At 45.0% G+C, this 16,144-nt stretch overlaps 2 protein-coding genes across 5 annotated transcripts in view; one reads left to right on the top strand and one right to left on the bottom strand.

Annotated features, from left to right (window-relative positions):
* The window catches only part of LOC105905653 (E3 ubiquitin ligase TRAF3IP2-like), an 11,046-nt gene extending 8,727 nt beyond the window's left edge, over window positions 1-2,319 (top strand). For all 4 annotated transcript variants that reach the window (XM_042702915.1, XM_042702914.1, XM_031558499.2 and 1 more), the window contains one exon: window positions 315-2,319. In XM_042702915.1, coding sequence (XP_042558849.1) covers window positions 315-461 — 147 coding nt within the window. In that variant the 3' untranslated portion in view covers window positions 462-2,319. The remainder of the gene's footprint in view (window positions 1-314) is intronic.
* Window positions 2,320-2,434: 115 nt separating this feature from the next.
* On the bottom strand, window positions 2,435-15,630 carry clcn4 (chloride channel, voltage-sensitive 4). The gene is made up of 12 exons (XM_031558489.2): window positions 15,403-15,630; window positions 14,500-14,654; window positions 13,139-13,238; window positions 12,387-12,574; window positions 11,750-11,872; window positions 10,890-11,096; window positions 10,355-10,435; window positions 9,017-9,562; window positions 8,254-8,440; window positions 6,509-6,904; window positions 5,809-6,025; window positions 2,435-5,060 (listed from the first exon to the last, which is right to left on the bottom strand). Exons 1-12 carry the CDS (start codon window positions 15,413-15,415, stop codon window positions 4,970-4,972), a joined length of 2,304 nt encoding a protein of 767 aa, XP_031414349.1. The 5' UTR covers window positions 15,416-15,630; the 3' UTR covers window positions 2,435-4,969.
* Between the last annotated feature and the right edge of the window lie 514 nt (window positions 15,631-16,144).

Here is a 16,144-nt window from a genome sequence, read left to right as displayed (position 1 = left end):
TGTGTCACACACACGCATGCATCTTTACACACACACACACACACATACACAAACACACTCTCACACACACACACACACACACACACACACACACACACACACACACCCTCCCACACTAACTGTATGTGTGTCATCGTTGTGACATTATGACTGTCTGAATTTGGATCTGTCATACTTCTGATTCAGCGACAGAAAATTCCTCACAACGTTACCATGACTCTTTATATACCATGTTGGCAAAGCACAGAGAACACAACAACAACACACATTAAAACAACGCGCTAACTTGTAATGTGTCTCTCTCTCTCCCTCAGAGCCACGTTCCCACGTGGCTCCAGAACACACATGTGTACAGCTGGCCCAAAGACCGGGACGACATCCTGAGGCGTCTGATGCGCGTGGAGAAGTATAACCCTCCACCAATCGGAGAGCTGCCCACCATAGTCTCCATCCCCATTTAGACTCGTGGCCCAGGGGGGGAAGCAAGACATATAGAACTGGGACACGGCTGGCTTTGAAGACCGGTTCGACAGATATGTGTGTGTGTGTGCGTGTGTGTATGTGTGTCTGTTGTGGCATGAGTAATGTTTGGTGTGGAGACGGTTCTCTTTGAAAAACTGCTTTTGAAGTTGGGTTAACCTTTGTGGGAGGGGCAGGTCTGTCTGCAGCTCAGGCCGTACCTGGGCCGCACCTGGGCCGGGTGCCACCCGGTGTCGGCTGTGACTTGGGGACAGACCTGATTAAGCACGCACATCACAGGTGCTGGAGCAAAGCTAAGTTTAGACTGATGACAAGACGCTCCGCACACTCTCACATGCTCAACAAAAGTTTGACACACACACACCGTTTTGACCAGCGACCCTCCTTCAGGTGTTCAAAAGTGTATACAACTTCTGAATAGCATGTAGGAGTGTGTGGATCGTCTGTAATCAGTCTAAACTCGTTAATAAACCCCTTAATTTAGGTGTATTTAGACAGGCAGGAGAAAGAACCATCTTACAACATTGAGGACCATGTGCTCTCAAGAGTGGACTAGTAGGTGCTGAAACAGGGAACAGTGTTACATGTCAAGAGAATCAACTAAACTGTGGAAATAACTTAACGGAGGACATTACATGTGTCATGTGTGTGTGAGGTTCTCTCCCAGAGATGTAGTCTTTTAACGTAAGAAAATATAATGAATATGACGTTCAAAGCCTTGCATTCCACTCAGGTCATGCACAACACAGTACCAGCTCTTGAAAAGCTCATGATTGTAATTTGCCCAGCTTCTTCCTGTTTCCTGTCGATGAGAGGGAGGGCCCATTTCACCTTGTGCGATCAGAGGAATCTGAAGTATGCAGAGTTTGAGGTTACTAACATAATTACTAGTTGGTTTTAGGTGTGTCAGCTTGGGACATTTCTTTTCATGTTACTTAAAGATCTTGTTATGCATTATTTTTTCTGAATTTGGTTTTAACTTTGCTCATTCAAACAAACAATTATTGTCCTCCGATCATATTTAAAAGGCAAAGGTGATTATGCCTAATCATGTTTAATAGGCAAAGGTGATTATGCCTGATCATGTTTAAAAGGCAAAGGTGATTATGCCTAATCATGTTTAATAGGCAAAGGTGATCATGCCTGATCATGTTTAATAGGCAAAGGTGATCATGCCTAATCATGTTTAAAAGACAAAGGTGATTATGCCTGATCATGTTTAATAGGTAAAGGTGATTATGCCTGATCATGTTTAAAAGGCAAAGGTGATTATGCCTGATCATGTTTAAAAGACAAAGGTGATTATGCCTGATCATGTTTAAAAGGCAAAGGTGATTATGCCTGATCATGTTTAATAGGCAAAGGTGATTATGCCTGATCATGTTTAAAAGGCAAAGGTGATCATGCCTGATCATGTTTAAAAGGCAAAGGTGATCATGCCTTTGCTATTTCTGCTTCCAGTTAAAACACCTTTTTTATCTCTTGCTTTTGGGACTGTACAACACAGAACAGAACATTTGTTCTGTTTCATGTCTTACTGTTCTGTGCAGTTTTTTTGTCTATTTCACTTCATTTACTTATTTGAGTCTTTTACTTTATTTGAAATGTTTTATGTTGAAATGTTTTAGTTTTTAGTTTTGTTTAGAATCCTGTTGTGTTTTAATCCTGATTTACACAGCACTTAGCCCAAGTTCAACAGCTTCTCATGACTTCACACAGCAACACAATGGCATACAGGTTACATTTCTTTATATTTCTATGAATGTATCTGAAACCTATTGTCTGCACAGGAAATACAAACAGCTCATCATGTTCTTTCTGGCAGGTTTTATACTTTTTTTTAAAAAATTTTAATGTAGATTCTCTCTCTATCTTTGGTCTTTTCTCTTACGGGTGAGAGCAGAAACAGACAGGATTCCAAGTGCACTTAGAATTCTTAATAAATACACAAATGTCCGAGTTCTCACAGATTTAATGAATGTGTTCAGAGTGTTTGTTTATAAGAATATTTGTTTATCAGATTTATTTTACAGTATTTGTCTGACCCTTTTTACCAATTGACATCATATGAATTTCAAAGAATTATATGTTGTTCCATTTGTATCACTGTGACATTAAAGCACTCATTCTTGTATCTGTGCTTGTTCGTTTGACAATGTAAAAAAAAAAAAATAATACTCATAATTCACTTCTGTATTTTAAATATTGTATTAGTGTGGAGGGTTGACACCAGGACAAAGGGCATGACAATATTCTGTATGCAGGGTAAGTGTTTTAAACACTTTTTGATATGGTTGCACGATTTTGTCCCTTCACATTGTGCAGCCAGACAGACAACTTTTCACTGCTTCAGTGGACATAAGAGTGAGGTTCAAGCAGAAGATGATCAAGCTTCTACAGCATTTCCAGTTCCTGGTCAGACCAGTCTATAGTGGTAGCTATTCATAAATGACTTCCAGTTCATGTTAAGATGGAGTCTACTCCATAGTGGCAGCTATTTATAAACTACTTCCAGTTCATGTTAAGATGGAGTCTACTCCATAGTGGTAGCTATTCATAAACTACTTCCAGTTCCTGTTAAGACCAGTCCATAATGGTAGCTGTTAAGATGGAGTCTACTCCATAGTGGTAGCCCACATACTTTAAACAAACCCTCTTCTGTTGCTTTATCTAATGCATCCTTTTATACAGCCTCTATAGTGTTCACTTGATGCCTCTATAGTGCTTCACTTGATGCCTCTATAGTGTTCACTTGATGCACATTACTTACAGAAATTTCCACATTTTGTTATGTTTCAGACTCATCTTAAAATGGATTCAATTCATTCTCATCAATCCACACGCAACACTCCACATTCATTTATTAAAAATAAAAGACTGAAATATCCCATTTACATAAGTATTCAGACCCTCCACCAATCAGGCCTTAATGTAGAGTGGCCAAACGGAAGGCACAAGACAGCCCAATGGGAGTTTGCCAAAAAAAAGCACCAGAACGACTCTCAGATCATGAGAAGCAAAATCCTCTGGTTTGGTGAAACGTAGACTGAACTATTTTGCCTCAATTCCCAATGATGTGTGTGGTGGAACCCAGGCACTGAGCATCAACTCATTAATACCCATTCATTCCTGCAGTCAAACCCGGGGCTGGCAGCGCCAGCGTGTGAGAATGCTTTCTGCGACAGGGAGACTAGTCAGAACAGAGGGAAAGATGGATGCAGAAAAATACCGAGCAATCCAGCGTGGAAACCTTTTCCAGAGGTGTTCAGAATCTCAGGATGGGGCCGAGTGAAGGGTGTGAACACTTATATAAAGAGGACATTTCGGCGTTTTATTTTTAATAAATGAACAAAACACTCCAAAAAAACCTGATTTTGCTTTGTCATTGTGGAGTATTGTGTGTAGATAGAAGTCTGAAACGTAGTCTGAAACATAAACAAAATGTGGAAAATCTGAAAGGCTCTGAGAACTTCCCGAAACCACTGTACATGACAACGACACACGCCGTTCATATCAGGGCCTTAACTGTTTACAGCGAGATATAACACAAAGCATCCTGAAACGCAACACGTAATAAATGCGTAGACGTCATCATCACCAGTGGCCCGGGGTCTCGTAGTACTGTACACATTTCATGGCTCCAATGAACATTAACGCACCAACTCAAACAACGACGCCATTCTGAGCGAAGGGGACGGAGATATGGCCATAGCTATGGCGCAGTCATAGTGTCACAGCTGACATGCTGAGAGTTTCTGAACGAGCCTCGAGTTGTTGGCCGTGTTTTCCACCTTAATACTGTGTACCTGTCAAGAAAATCTACCCAGAACACATCGTGTTAAATAAATAGCTGCATGATTAGTATCTGTACATTATAGAGATCCTGTCCGGCTCCTTTGTCAATTACATTCAGTTTCTCTTAGTGTTTCTCTTAGTGTTCGCCACAGACCGCTCTATTGCCAGAAGCACTTCCAAAGCTCCCTTTAAAAAAAAAAAAAAAATTAAATAAAAACCACAATTGTCCACGTAAAATGTGCATCTCTTCAAAGAGTCATAAAACCTGACGATGACTATGCATAATAACAACACAAGCATATTGTTCTCCTTCGGTGAAAATATAAATATGGCAGCATTAACAATAATAATAATAATAACAAAAAAACAAAAAAACAAAAAATACATTTCACAGAACAGTATCACAAACTGTTGGCCCACCCTGTCTGTTTGTTTTTTTCTTTCTCTCTTTCTCCGTCTCTCTCTCTCTCTTTCTCCGTCTCTCTCTCGCTCTCTTTCTCCGTCTCTCTCTCCTATGTTACCTGTCACAGGTGTCTACAAACCCACCTACTGGTACACAAGACGTGGAGTGAATGTTTGGTAAGTAACAGTAGTAATGCACTATTTACAAACGCTGACAAATGTCCTTCAAGGCATAGGCTTTGTTCGGGCGCGCAGGGGACGAGGATCGGGGACGGTTCGTCACACACACACACTAGTTGAACATGATGGACTCGGGATCCTGGTTTGTCATTTGAGCCATGTGCCTCAGCACGTCCTTCTTAGTGATGATTCCCAGCAGTCGCCTGAGGGTGCGGAGGAGAAGAAAAGCTTGTGAAACCCCCCTTCTGACAGGATAATTGTCACTGAGAGAAGCAAACAACAATGACAGGCCCCTCTGGGAGTGACGGTGTGACGGAGTGACGGTGTGGTACACAGATGAAGCCAAACGGGTAGAGGAACATGTTAACAACACCAAGGTCAAGGGTTCACTGCATGAAAGAAACATACTGGTATATACTGTACATGCAAGTGTGTGTGTGTGTGTGTGTGTGTGTGTGTGTGTGTGAGAACATGCATTATGCATGCATGCAGGTATGTGTGAGCAGGTATGTGATTTATTTTATGAATGTGTACATGTATGTGTTTATCTGTGTGTGTGTGTGTATTATTACTTACCTGCTGCAGGAGTGTGTGTGTATATGTGTGAGTGTGTGTATGTTTGTGTGTATATGTGTGTGAGTGTGTGTGTATATATGTGTGAGTGAGTGTGTGTGCATGTGTGTGAGTGTGTGTATATATGTGTGAGTGTGTGTGTATATGTGTGTGAGTGTGTGTGTGTGTATGTGTGTGAGTGTGTGTGTGTGTGTGTATATGTGTGTGAGTGTGTGTGTGTGTGTGTGAGTGTGTGTGTGTATATGTGTGTGAGTGTGTGTGTGTGTGTGTGTATATGTGTGTGAGTGTGTGTGTATTTGTGTGTGTGTGTGTGAGTGTGAGTGTGTGTGTATATGTGTGTGAGTGTGTATATGTGTGTGAGTGTGTATAGTGACTCACCCGCTGCGCGTGACCAGGCACTGTCTGAGACCCAGCTTGCGGAAGATGTCGACCACGGTCTCCATGGGGGTGTGGTCGGTGACGGTGAAGGGGCTGAGGTTGAGGATCCGCCGCAGCTTGAGGGGCTGGGGGCAGTCGGGGGGGAGCTGGGGCGCGTCCTCCGTGAAGTACACGACGGAGTTACTCACCACGCCGTCCTGCTTCTGACGAGCAGTCTCTACACGTGGGGGAGAGAGGAGGGAGGTGGGGAGAGAGGAGGGAGGGGGAGAGAGGAGGGAGGTCGGGAGAGGAGGGAGGAGGGAGAGAGGGGGGAGGTCGGGAGAGGAGGGAGGAGGGAGAGAGGAGGGAGAGAGGAGGGAGGTCGGGAGAGGAGGGAGGTGCAAATGTTTTGTAGAGACAACTTTTGTCTAGTTTAGGAAGCTTAAGTTGTTGAAAAACTACATATTGTCTCATCTAATCTGTAGACTTTCAGGATCAAAGTAATTCAGAAGAATCGCAATTCATATTGTGAATGCATTTGCATGTGTGCACAGGAAAACTGCACTATAACACTCATCTTCCCTCCTGAAGTCTGTATGCAAATGTGTGTGTGTATGTGCGTAGTTGGTGTGTGTGTGTGTGTGTGTAAATATGTGTGTACGTAAATGTGTGTAAATGTGTGTGTACGTAAATGTGTGTGTGTGTGCGAGTGTCTACTCACTGATGGCGAGCGTGAGGTCCCTGCGCTGGACGAAGCCGATGAGTCTCTCGGACTCTCGCGACACCACGACGGGGAAGCCGTTGTAGTCGGTGTCCTTGATGAGCGTCTCCACGTCCTCCACGGTGGTCCCGTCCTGCGTGAGCACGGCCAGCGGCGGGTCGGCGCGGCGCGGCCGCATCACGTCCGTGGCCAGCGTGCGGTGCGTGAACTCGTCCTGGTCCAGGTACGGGTACCCGTTCAGGCGGATGTGCGCCTCGTAGATGCCCTCCTTGTTGAACGCGTCCGCTACCCACTTGCTGGTGACGGCGGCCGCCATGAGCGGGACGATGTACTCCAGACCGCCCGTCAGCTCAAACATGATCACCACCAGGGACACCGTCATACGCGTTACGCCACCTAGAGGGAGGGAGGGGAGGTGCAGCGAAATAAGACTTCATTTAGCTCTATATGTGGACAACACCGTCATACGCGTCACGCCACCTGGAGGGAAGGGCAGCGAAATAAGACTTCATTTAGCTCTATATGTGGACAACACCGTCATACGCGTCACGCCACCTAGAGGGAGGGAGGGGAGGTGCAGCGAAATAAGACTTCATTTAGCTCTATATGTGGACAACACCGTCATACGCGTCACGCCACCTGGAGGGAAGGGCAGCGAAATAAGACTTCATTTAGCTCTATATGTGGACAACACCGTCATACGCGTCACGCCACCTAGAGGGAGGGAGGGGAGGTGCAGCGAAATAAGACTTCATTTAGCTCTATATGTGGACAACACCGTCATACGCGTCACGCCACCTAGAGGGAGGGAGGGGAGGTGCAGCGAAATAGGACTTCATTTAGCTCTATATGTGGACAACACCGTCATACGCGTCACGCCACCTAGAGGGAGGGAGGGGAGGTGCAGCGAAATAAGACTTCATTTAGCTCTATATGTGGACAACACCGTCATACGCGTCACGCCACCTGGAGGGAAGGGCAGCGAAATAAGACTTCATTTAGCTCTATATGTGGACAACACCGTCATACGCGTTACGCCACCTAGAGGGAGGGAGGGGAGGTGCAGCGAAATAGGACTTCATTTAGCTCTATATGTGGACAACACCGTCATACGCGTCACGCCACCTGGAGGGAAGGGCAGCGAAATAAGACTTCATTTAGCTCTATATGTGGACAACACCGTCATACGCGTTACGCCACCTAGAGGGAGGGAGGGGAGGTGCAGCGAAATAGGACTTCATTTAGCTCTATATGTGGACAACACCGTCACCTGCAGGGTGGCATGGAGGATAAGAGCAGACGATTAAACAAGACTTCTCTCAACCATAGAGTAATGATCATTACGCTATACAGTAATGTATAGACCATCACAAAACAGAGACTCTTTGGTACTTATGAGAACAGGGTCAGAAGCACACACCTGTCTTATTTTGAGCTCAAACAGAAGTAAATGACAAACTACAACCTGGGTCATTTATCAATGGGTCGTATCATTCGAGTTAGAATTCAGGAATCTCTGATGAAGAAAATGATCTAGCTTATATTGTATTGCGCATATTTATCCTTTGATATTAAAGGCTGCCTATATACTGTGTTCTAAGGCTATTCAGCTTGTGTTCGTTAGCTGTATTCCACCTCAGTGAACTACAAAAGAACAGCAGACGCCTGAAATCCATGGTCTTACCCAGAACCGCAGCAGCACCAACCATGGCATAGAGGCCTGGCGTGACGCAGTCAGCTCTTACCCAGACATGCGGCAGCGCCAACCATGGCATAGAGGCCTGGCGTGACGCAGTCAGCTCCGGGGCGGCACCAGTTCTTGAAGATGATCCAGTCGTGGTGGTGGTACGCCATCTGCTCCACTGCGATGCCCACGATGCGCCCAGCGATGGCGCCCACCGCCATACTGGGAATGAACAACCCAGACGGAATCTAAGGGAGAGGAAAAACAACATCAACAGTAAGACGTTATTCACACACACACACACACACACACACACACACACACACAGCTCATAGCTAACCCATTTCCCACTCTCAGTCATTGACGTTTTAATGTTACACAAATTAGACAATTAAAAAAAAAGGAGAAAAAAAAAACTGCCTTAACTGTGGATAAACACACTGGCTCAACAGATAATTGGATAATTACAAACACAGATTCTGTTTCATGATTTAAAAAAAAGTAATAATGATCCAAGTTTAAAGCTGTAGATAAGAGCACTGACCACTGTGATAGACCAAATTAGATGAAATCAGTTCCGGCAACAATAATCAGTATATGTGCATATAACAATGTGTGTTTTGGGTCATGCAGAGAAATGAGACAAACTTAGCAGCAGTATGATGTAGAGTTTGACCATCATGCCAAAGGATGGAGATTGTACAATCAGCATTACTGTATTAGCTTCAGATGAGAAATTAGCCTTTTGGGCTAACTCTGGCATATTTACAGTAATGGTCATTGAATAACTAAATAAATAAAAGAAGTGCTCCGATCTGTCTGACCTTCATGCCGAAGGTGAAGATGGTGATGACGATCTTGAAGACGAGCGCCAGCGCTAGTTGCCAGAGCGCGGTGTACACACCCGGTCCGGCAGGCCGGTCGGGAATGTCGTCCACGGGCCGGGTCATGTTGGGGCTGTTGTAGTAGTCGCAGAGCTGCGAGGACTCCAGCGCGCCGCAGTCGTTGAACAGCTCCGAGATGAGCTGGCTGGTGCTGCGGCGCGTGTACGGGTTCGGGAACGCCAGCACGGCCGTGATGGCCGTCACCGCGATCACCTCCAGCACCGGGTACTTGCCCAGCTGGGTGGTCTTGCGTCGGCGGCACCAGGCGATGTTGGCGCGGATGAACAGCGTGCCCCACAGGCCTCCGAACACGCCCAGCAGGATGAAGGGCACCAGCTCGGCCATGTACCAGGGCGTGTGGTACTCCACGTAGAACAGCACCAGGCGGTTGTTGCCGAAGGGGTTGATGGAGCGCAGGGTGAAGGCGGCCACCAGGGCGGCGAAGAAGGAGCGCCACAGGGTCTTCAGGGGGAAGTAGTAGCTCACCTAGAACGAGGGCGGGGGTCAGAGGTTAGAGGTTAGAGGTCAATGAAACACCTCAGAGGGTAACACGGGCTAATCTACTCCACCAAAACAACACAACATGAATATTTATTTAAGTCATCTTAGTAAAACAGCTATGCACAAAGTAGGTTTTTGCGTAGGGTACAGGGTAAACAAAACAAAAAGATCACATTTCCTTGCTTACTAGAAATTCTCCAGAGCCATTTCAATTACCTATGAGTGTGGTGACTGAGAGTGCAGATATGATATTAAGTATTTGCATGTGATCAGTGCATGCTGTAGGAGCAGCATCAGGTGCATGTGATCAGTGCATGTGATGAGTGTATGCTGCAGGCGCAGCATCAGGTGCATGTGATCAGTGCATGCTGTAGGAGCAGCATCAGGTGCATGTGATCAGTGCATGTGATCAGTGCATGTGATGAGTGCATGCTGCAGGCGCAGCATCAGGTGCATGTGATCAGTGCATGCTGTAGGAGCAGCATCAGGTGCATGTGATCAGTGCATGTGATGAGTGCATGGTGCAGGAGCAGCATCAGGTGCATGTGATGAGTGCATGCTGTAGGAGCAGCATCAGGTGCATGTGATGAGTGCATGCTGTAGGAGCAGCATCAGGTGCATGTGATCAGGTGCATGCTGCAGGCGCAGCATCAGGTGCATGTGATCAGTGCATGCTGTAGGAGCAGCATCAGGTGCATGTGATCAGGTGCATGCTGTAGGAGCAGCATCAGGTGCATGTGATCAGTGCATGGTGCAGGCGCAGCATCAGGTCCATACCTCTTCCAGGCTGAAGAGCACTCCTCCTATTGGAGCCCCAAAGGCCACCGAGACGCCGGCCGCAGCAGCTGCAGACAACACCTGGGCACGCGGAGAAACAACGACATTCACCGATTGGTTAAATTAGTACAGCTGATCCAGTGTCATTCACTGATTGGTGATATGCGACTTAAATTAGCACAACTGATCCAATGTCATTCAATGATTCATGATATGCGACTAAAATTAGCACAACTGATCCAATGTCATTCAATAATTGGTGATATGCGACTTAAATTAGCACAACTGATTCAATGTCATTCAATTATTGGTGATATGCGACTCCAATATCATTCACTGATTTTATCTGCCGGAAACTTCAGCAGATGGAACAGAACACAAATAACACTGGAGAAGAAGAGTCCAATGAGTGAAGAAGCCAAAATGGACGAAAAGCAAACATGGATGACATATTTTATATTTATAGTTATTCATCTAACAGAAGTTAATCCAAAAGTGACATCCAGTACAATCGTCAGTAGAGAGAGAGTCTCACCTCCCTGCGTTTGCCCTCGTTTTTGCTGTACTTGGAGAACAGGCTGCAGAACAGGTTGCCACAGCAACAGGCCACATGAACCAGCGGGCCCTCCTTGCCCAGACTGAGGCCAGATGACACGGCCAGAACCAGGGTGACCGTCTTAATCAGCAGGGTCCACTTGCCGAGGTAGCCACGGATGATGAAGCCACTCAGGATCGTCTTAATCTGACAAAAGACAACGCACACGTTGGGATTCTCGTGTGGAATGATGTACACATATGGATTCTCGCGTCGAAGACAACGCATACGTATGGATTTTTTCCGGAAGTATCCGGCGACACATTAGTGTTGAGTCTTTTTTTGTTTGGAGTGGTGGCCAATCCTGGAGCCACAAGGAGCTGTCTGTTATCCATCAGCTCCTTAAATTCTCTTAAATCCACTATCTCAGCATTTTATTCAAATCATACGTGGAGATTACGGAAGCAGTTGAGAGAATTAGCTCTGCAATGCCCTAGAAGACCAAAAACGTTTTTTTTTTCAGAGGCAGCAAATAGTTAGTCATTCTAGGTCACTGATATATGTTTACATTTATATTTACTTTACGGTTAGCGTAACGCTAGGGTATTTACTTAGCAGACACACCTATCCAAATCAAATATGTCACTGATCCCTCCTGAGGATGTTTATTGTCTCACCTCTAGGTCTTCTGAGCCAATCAGCAGTAACCCTAACCCTACACTGGTTGGCCACACGGGTCCATGATTGAAACCAGCCGAAGGAAAACAAACTTCCTGGACAGCTACTGGCACCAAAATAGCTAATGCTAACTGGCAGAAGCTAACATCCCCCCCCACCCATCCTGAGCCCCCTGGTCTCACCTCTGGGATTCCTGAGCCACAGGCGTAGGGGGCGAACACGCGCACCAGAGACACGGCCATTAAGGAGAAGGAGAGCGCCCACATCACATACAGGAAGTAGTTTAGCAGATACGCCCCAGCGCCCTGGAGGAAAATTAGACGGTTAATGAATGACTTTTACATAATTCAACTCGACATAACACAGTCGAATCACAATAGAAAATCCTGATCTGTGTGCATCATTTTCAGTGATTAAAAACTTCCAGAACTGCAGCAGTTACAAAAGAGGATCAGTACGTTCATATAGTAGTTTATTCAGTATATTCATTGTGTAATATACAATCTAATATACAATCTATACAATGTAATATTATTTGTATATACAAATGGACTGAGCAGTTGACCGAAGGGTGTTTTCGTGCTTGTCATTGCACGCACCCACATACTGTACAGAAGTGTGACAATTCTGAAGGGGGCTCTAACCTCCAATGTTGGTCACCTTTGTGTTGCATTGACATTCCACTGCTCAACAACTAAGTGTTTAACACACACACACACACACACACACACACACACACACACACACACACACACACACACACACACACACACACACACACAAAGACACACAGGTTAATTAAAAAGAAACACAGCCAACCTCATTGTAACCGGTCATGAGTTCGGACCATTTCTGCCACTGGGGACACTTGTCCCGGTCGTCGAAGGTGGTCTCGTTGGAGGTCCAACAGCACTGCTCGTGGCTGTAATAGAACGCAGACAGACACACGCCCTCCTTCAAGTCCGTCATCCAGTCCACGGCCAGATCAATGACGCCAGCCAGCGTGCCTGATCAATACAAAAATCACAAAACATAAAACACTACTAGAACTGCGTGGATAGTCCTGGATGGATAGTTTTGCCACGTTTTAAATGACTAATGAAGACACAACGCCTATTGAAGCTTTTAGTAGATTATGTGTAATAATCCTTGATGTATAGAGATCACCACACAGCACAGGTGAACCAGGAGACTCACAGCAACACTTGACAATACACTGACACCAACTCCAAGATAAGGTCTTCACAATTTACTTATGAGTTGAACGCAAAATCTAAGCGTGTTTCCAATCTTTTACTTGACTGTGAGTAGTTACGGATGTACAGTGTGTACATTTTAAATGACGTAGATGAAGATTATGAAAGCACCGCAGGTATGAGGCAGTAAACCTGGCAGCACATACACAGACAGCCACAGCCACAAGGTCTATAAAACTTTATTAAAATTTGAGCCCAGTTTTTACTCTTTGATCTTTATGTACAGCCACTCCCCATTAACTTGAAACAGCCATTAATCCCAACTCCGCTCCACTCTGTGTGGATTAGGGTGGGTGTAATAAAGCCATATCTTACCTGACAACAGGCCAATGAGCAGCATTACCACCCATCCGGACCACGCATCCAGCAGGCTCTTGATAAACTCCCAGATGGACTCTTTACTCTTGTTGGTGATCTGAAGAAAGCCATATCAGCATAGCAAGGATAAGTCTCAAGAAGTCATAAAGGTGTAAGGAAGTCATAGACATGTAAGCTATAGTCATAGACATGTCAGTAACTACTGTTCAAACTGTGCAAGGAGAGTAGTGATGGCAGCCTGACACTGAAGCGCCGGAACGTGCTTCATACCTTAAATATCATATCAGCATAGCAAGGATAAGTCTCAAGAAGTCATAAAGGTGTAAGGAAGTCATAGACATGTAAGCTATAGTCATAGACATGTAAGCTATAGTCGTAGACATGTAAGCTATAGTCGTAGACATGTAAGCTATAGTCGTAGACATGTAAGCTATAGTCGTAGACATGTAAGCTATAGTCGTAGACATGTAAGCTATAGTCGTAGACATGTAAGCTATAGTCATAGACATGTAAGCTATAGTCGTAGACATGTAAGCTATAGTCGTAGACATGTAAGCTATAGACATAGACATGTAAGCTATAGACATAGACATGTAAGCTATAGTCATAGACATGTAAGCTATAGACATAGACATGTAAGCTATAGACATAGACATGTAAGCTATAGTCATAGACATGTAAGCTATAGACATAGACATGTAAGCTATAGTCATAGACATGTAAGCTATAGACATAGACATGTAAGCTATAGACATAGACATGTAAGCTATAGTCATAGACATGTTAGCTATAGACATGTCATTAAGCTACTGTTCAAACTGTGCTCGGCGAGTAACAGATCTTTGCAGCTTTCTGTTCCACCTGTAGGCCTAGATTCTGCCTCTGATTGAGCAGGGGAAAGTGTGAGATGGATTTCCAATGAACAACATTGTTCTCAGCATTCAAGAGCATTGTGATAAACTCCCAGGTGGACTCTACTCTTGTTGGCGATCTGAAGAAAGCCATATTAGCAACGCACGGCTAAGTCACAGGGGAAACTGACATAGACTGACACAGACTCTGACTGCCAGGGATTATCGCAGATTGCTGCAGTCATCTACAGATTCTGCCTCTGTGGAGATCAAAATATGAACAGGCGCACCAATGAACACATCTCTCAGTGTCCCAGAGTATAATCCCCAGCAGAGATTCCCAACGCAGGTCTGCTTGTCTGATCAAGAGCGGCAGTGATGAGGTCAGGCAGGTATGCAGAGCAGGGAAAGATGGAAAACATCCTCAACTTCATCCTGATGACACCTTACAACAACAACAACGCCATATTGTTGTTTAGCAGGGTGTGTTATGAGCCACTCCCTTACCTTCCTGTGGCGGTCTGTGTCGCGGGATTTCTCCCTCAGCCAGTCGATGGTGTGGAAGTCCTCGTAGGTGCCCATGTCAGGACAGGGCTCGTCCAGGAAGTCCATCAGGTTCCCCGGCCCGTTCATCTCCTCCGTGGGAGTGGCGTTGCTTATTGCTGCATAGACCAGCACAGAACCAGCTGTTATGACAACATAGCCCAGCGTAGAACCAGCTGCCATGACAACTCAACTGCATAGAACAGCAGCATAGAACCAGCTGTCATGACAACTCAATTCAGTACCTCACTGGCTCATACATTCCTGATATGTACTGGGCTGAGATGTGTCTAGTGTTCTTACAAGGTATTCATAATGTACACAGTACTGTACATAGCCCTGACACAAACACACACACAATGTAACTTTAGCTTGCATACCTACTCTTAAAATGTGGCTGGATTATGATATGAATTATTCAGAGACAGCACTGTCTGATCTGACAGTTCTGCTCCGTCCCCCCGAGTGGGACACTCCCACTTATTTGGGCATGAGTATGCAACGCACAGCTATTGGCGTGAGAAATACTTTTAATAAGCTATTTCCCACAGATAAAAACAGTTTTGCAAACTAACATGCATGGCCTTAGGTTAGCTCTGATTAACCTAGCTAGCTACGGTCGTTAGCAATGCCATCCTAGACGTCACCTTATTTAGCTACCTGCGTTAGCCTAACGTCAGCAAAGCAAGCCGCTGGTGATGAGATCATTATTCATTATTAAATGGCATCAATATGTTTATTTAGACATTTCTAAGCTGAGGGTACAGAAATGCACGCGATGGACGTTACCCATAACAGGTGCACGCACCAGTATAATATTCGACCATTCTGCTAAGCTAGCGAAGATCTATTCAAACCATGACATACCATCAGCCTCCATGTTTCTGTGCTTCTCAACGAAGGTTGGCTTTGCGATTTTATGTGACAATAACGAGCATGCCCATTTTACTCGTGTTTCGCAATTTTGGCACGCTTATTGTGCCAATGTTGCGACGGTGGCACAGCTGGTTTGATAAATAAAGATGAGGGCGTCTGAAGATTTCTGGAGTTCCCACAATGCATCCCTCTCAGATGTCACCGAGGGCGCACTCACTAGCAGCAAAAGCTGCGTTCAGGCTCAGCGCCGTTCCCTGCAGCCTCTCCTTGTCCCTAAATGTGCACTAAAGTAAAGAACACATATGCCTGCCGAAAACACCCCAAACTCGAAAACCCCAAAATCGTATTTTTTTATTGTATACCACGAACAATATTATCTAATGTAGCTATGATATCTGGAATGGTTTCTATTCTATTTGTAACAAATAACAAACTCAGAAAAAAAGAATCAAAATCACGTATGCCATTGTTTATGTGTGTATAATCTATGAAAAGTATTTGCCAATAATGTTTCCTATCTTCAAATGAATAGGTAGTTTATGTTTTGGTGTCTACGAAATCAGAGCCCCAAGCTTTCAATGCATTTTAGCACCCTCTTGTGGTGAAAAGGTCAAATCTGTTGGGGGAACATACTGAAGGGGGCGAGAAAGAGAGAGAGAGAGAGAGAGAGAGAGAGAGAGAGAGAGAGTAAGTGTAAGTAAGTGTGTGTGTGTGTGTTGAGCATTCTATTGCA

This window comes from Clupea harengus, chromosome 21 (assembly GCF_900700415.2).
Source record: "Clupea harengus chromosome 21, Ch_v2.0.2, whole genome shotgun sequence".
Taxonomy (NCBI): Eukaryota; Metazoa; Chordata; class Actinopteri; order Clupeiformes; family Clupeidae; genus Clupea; species Clupea harengus.
This window is presented reverse-complemented; position numbering and strand designations above follow the sequence as displayed.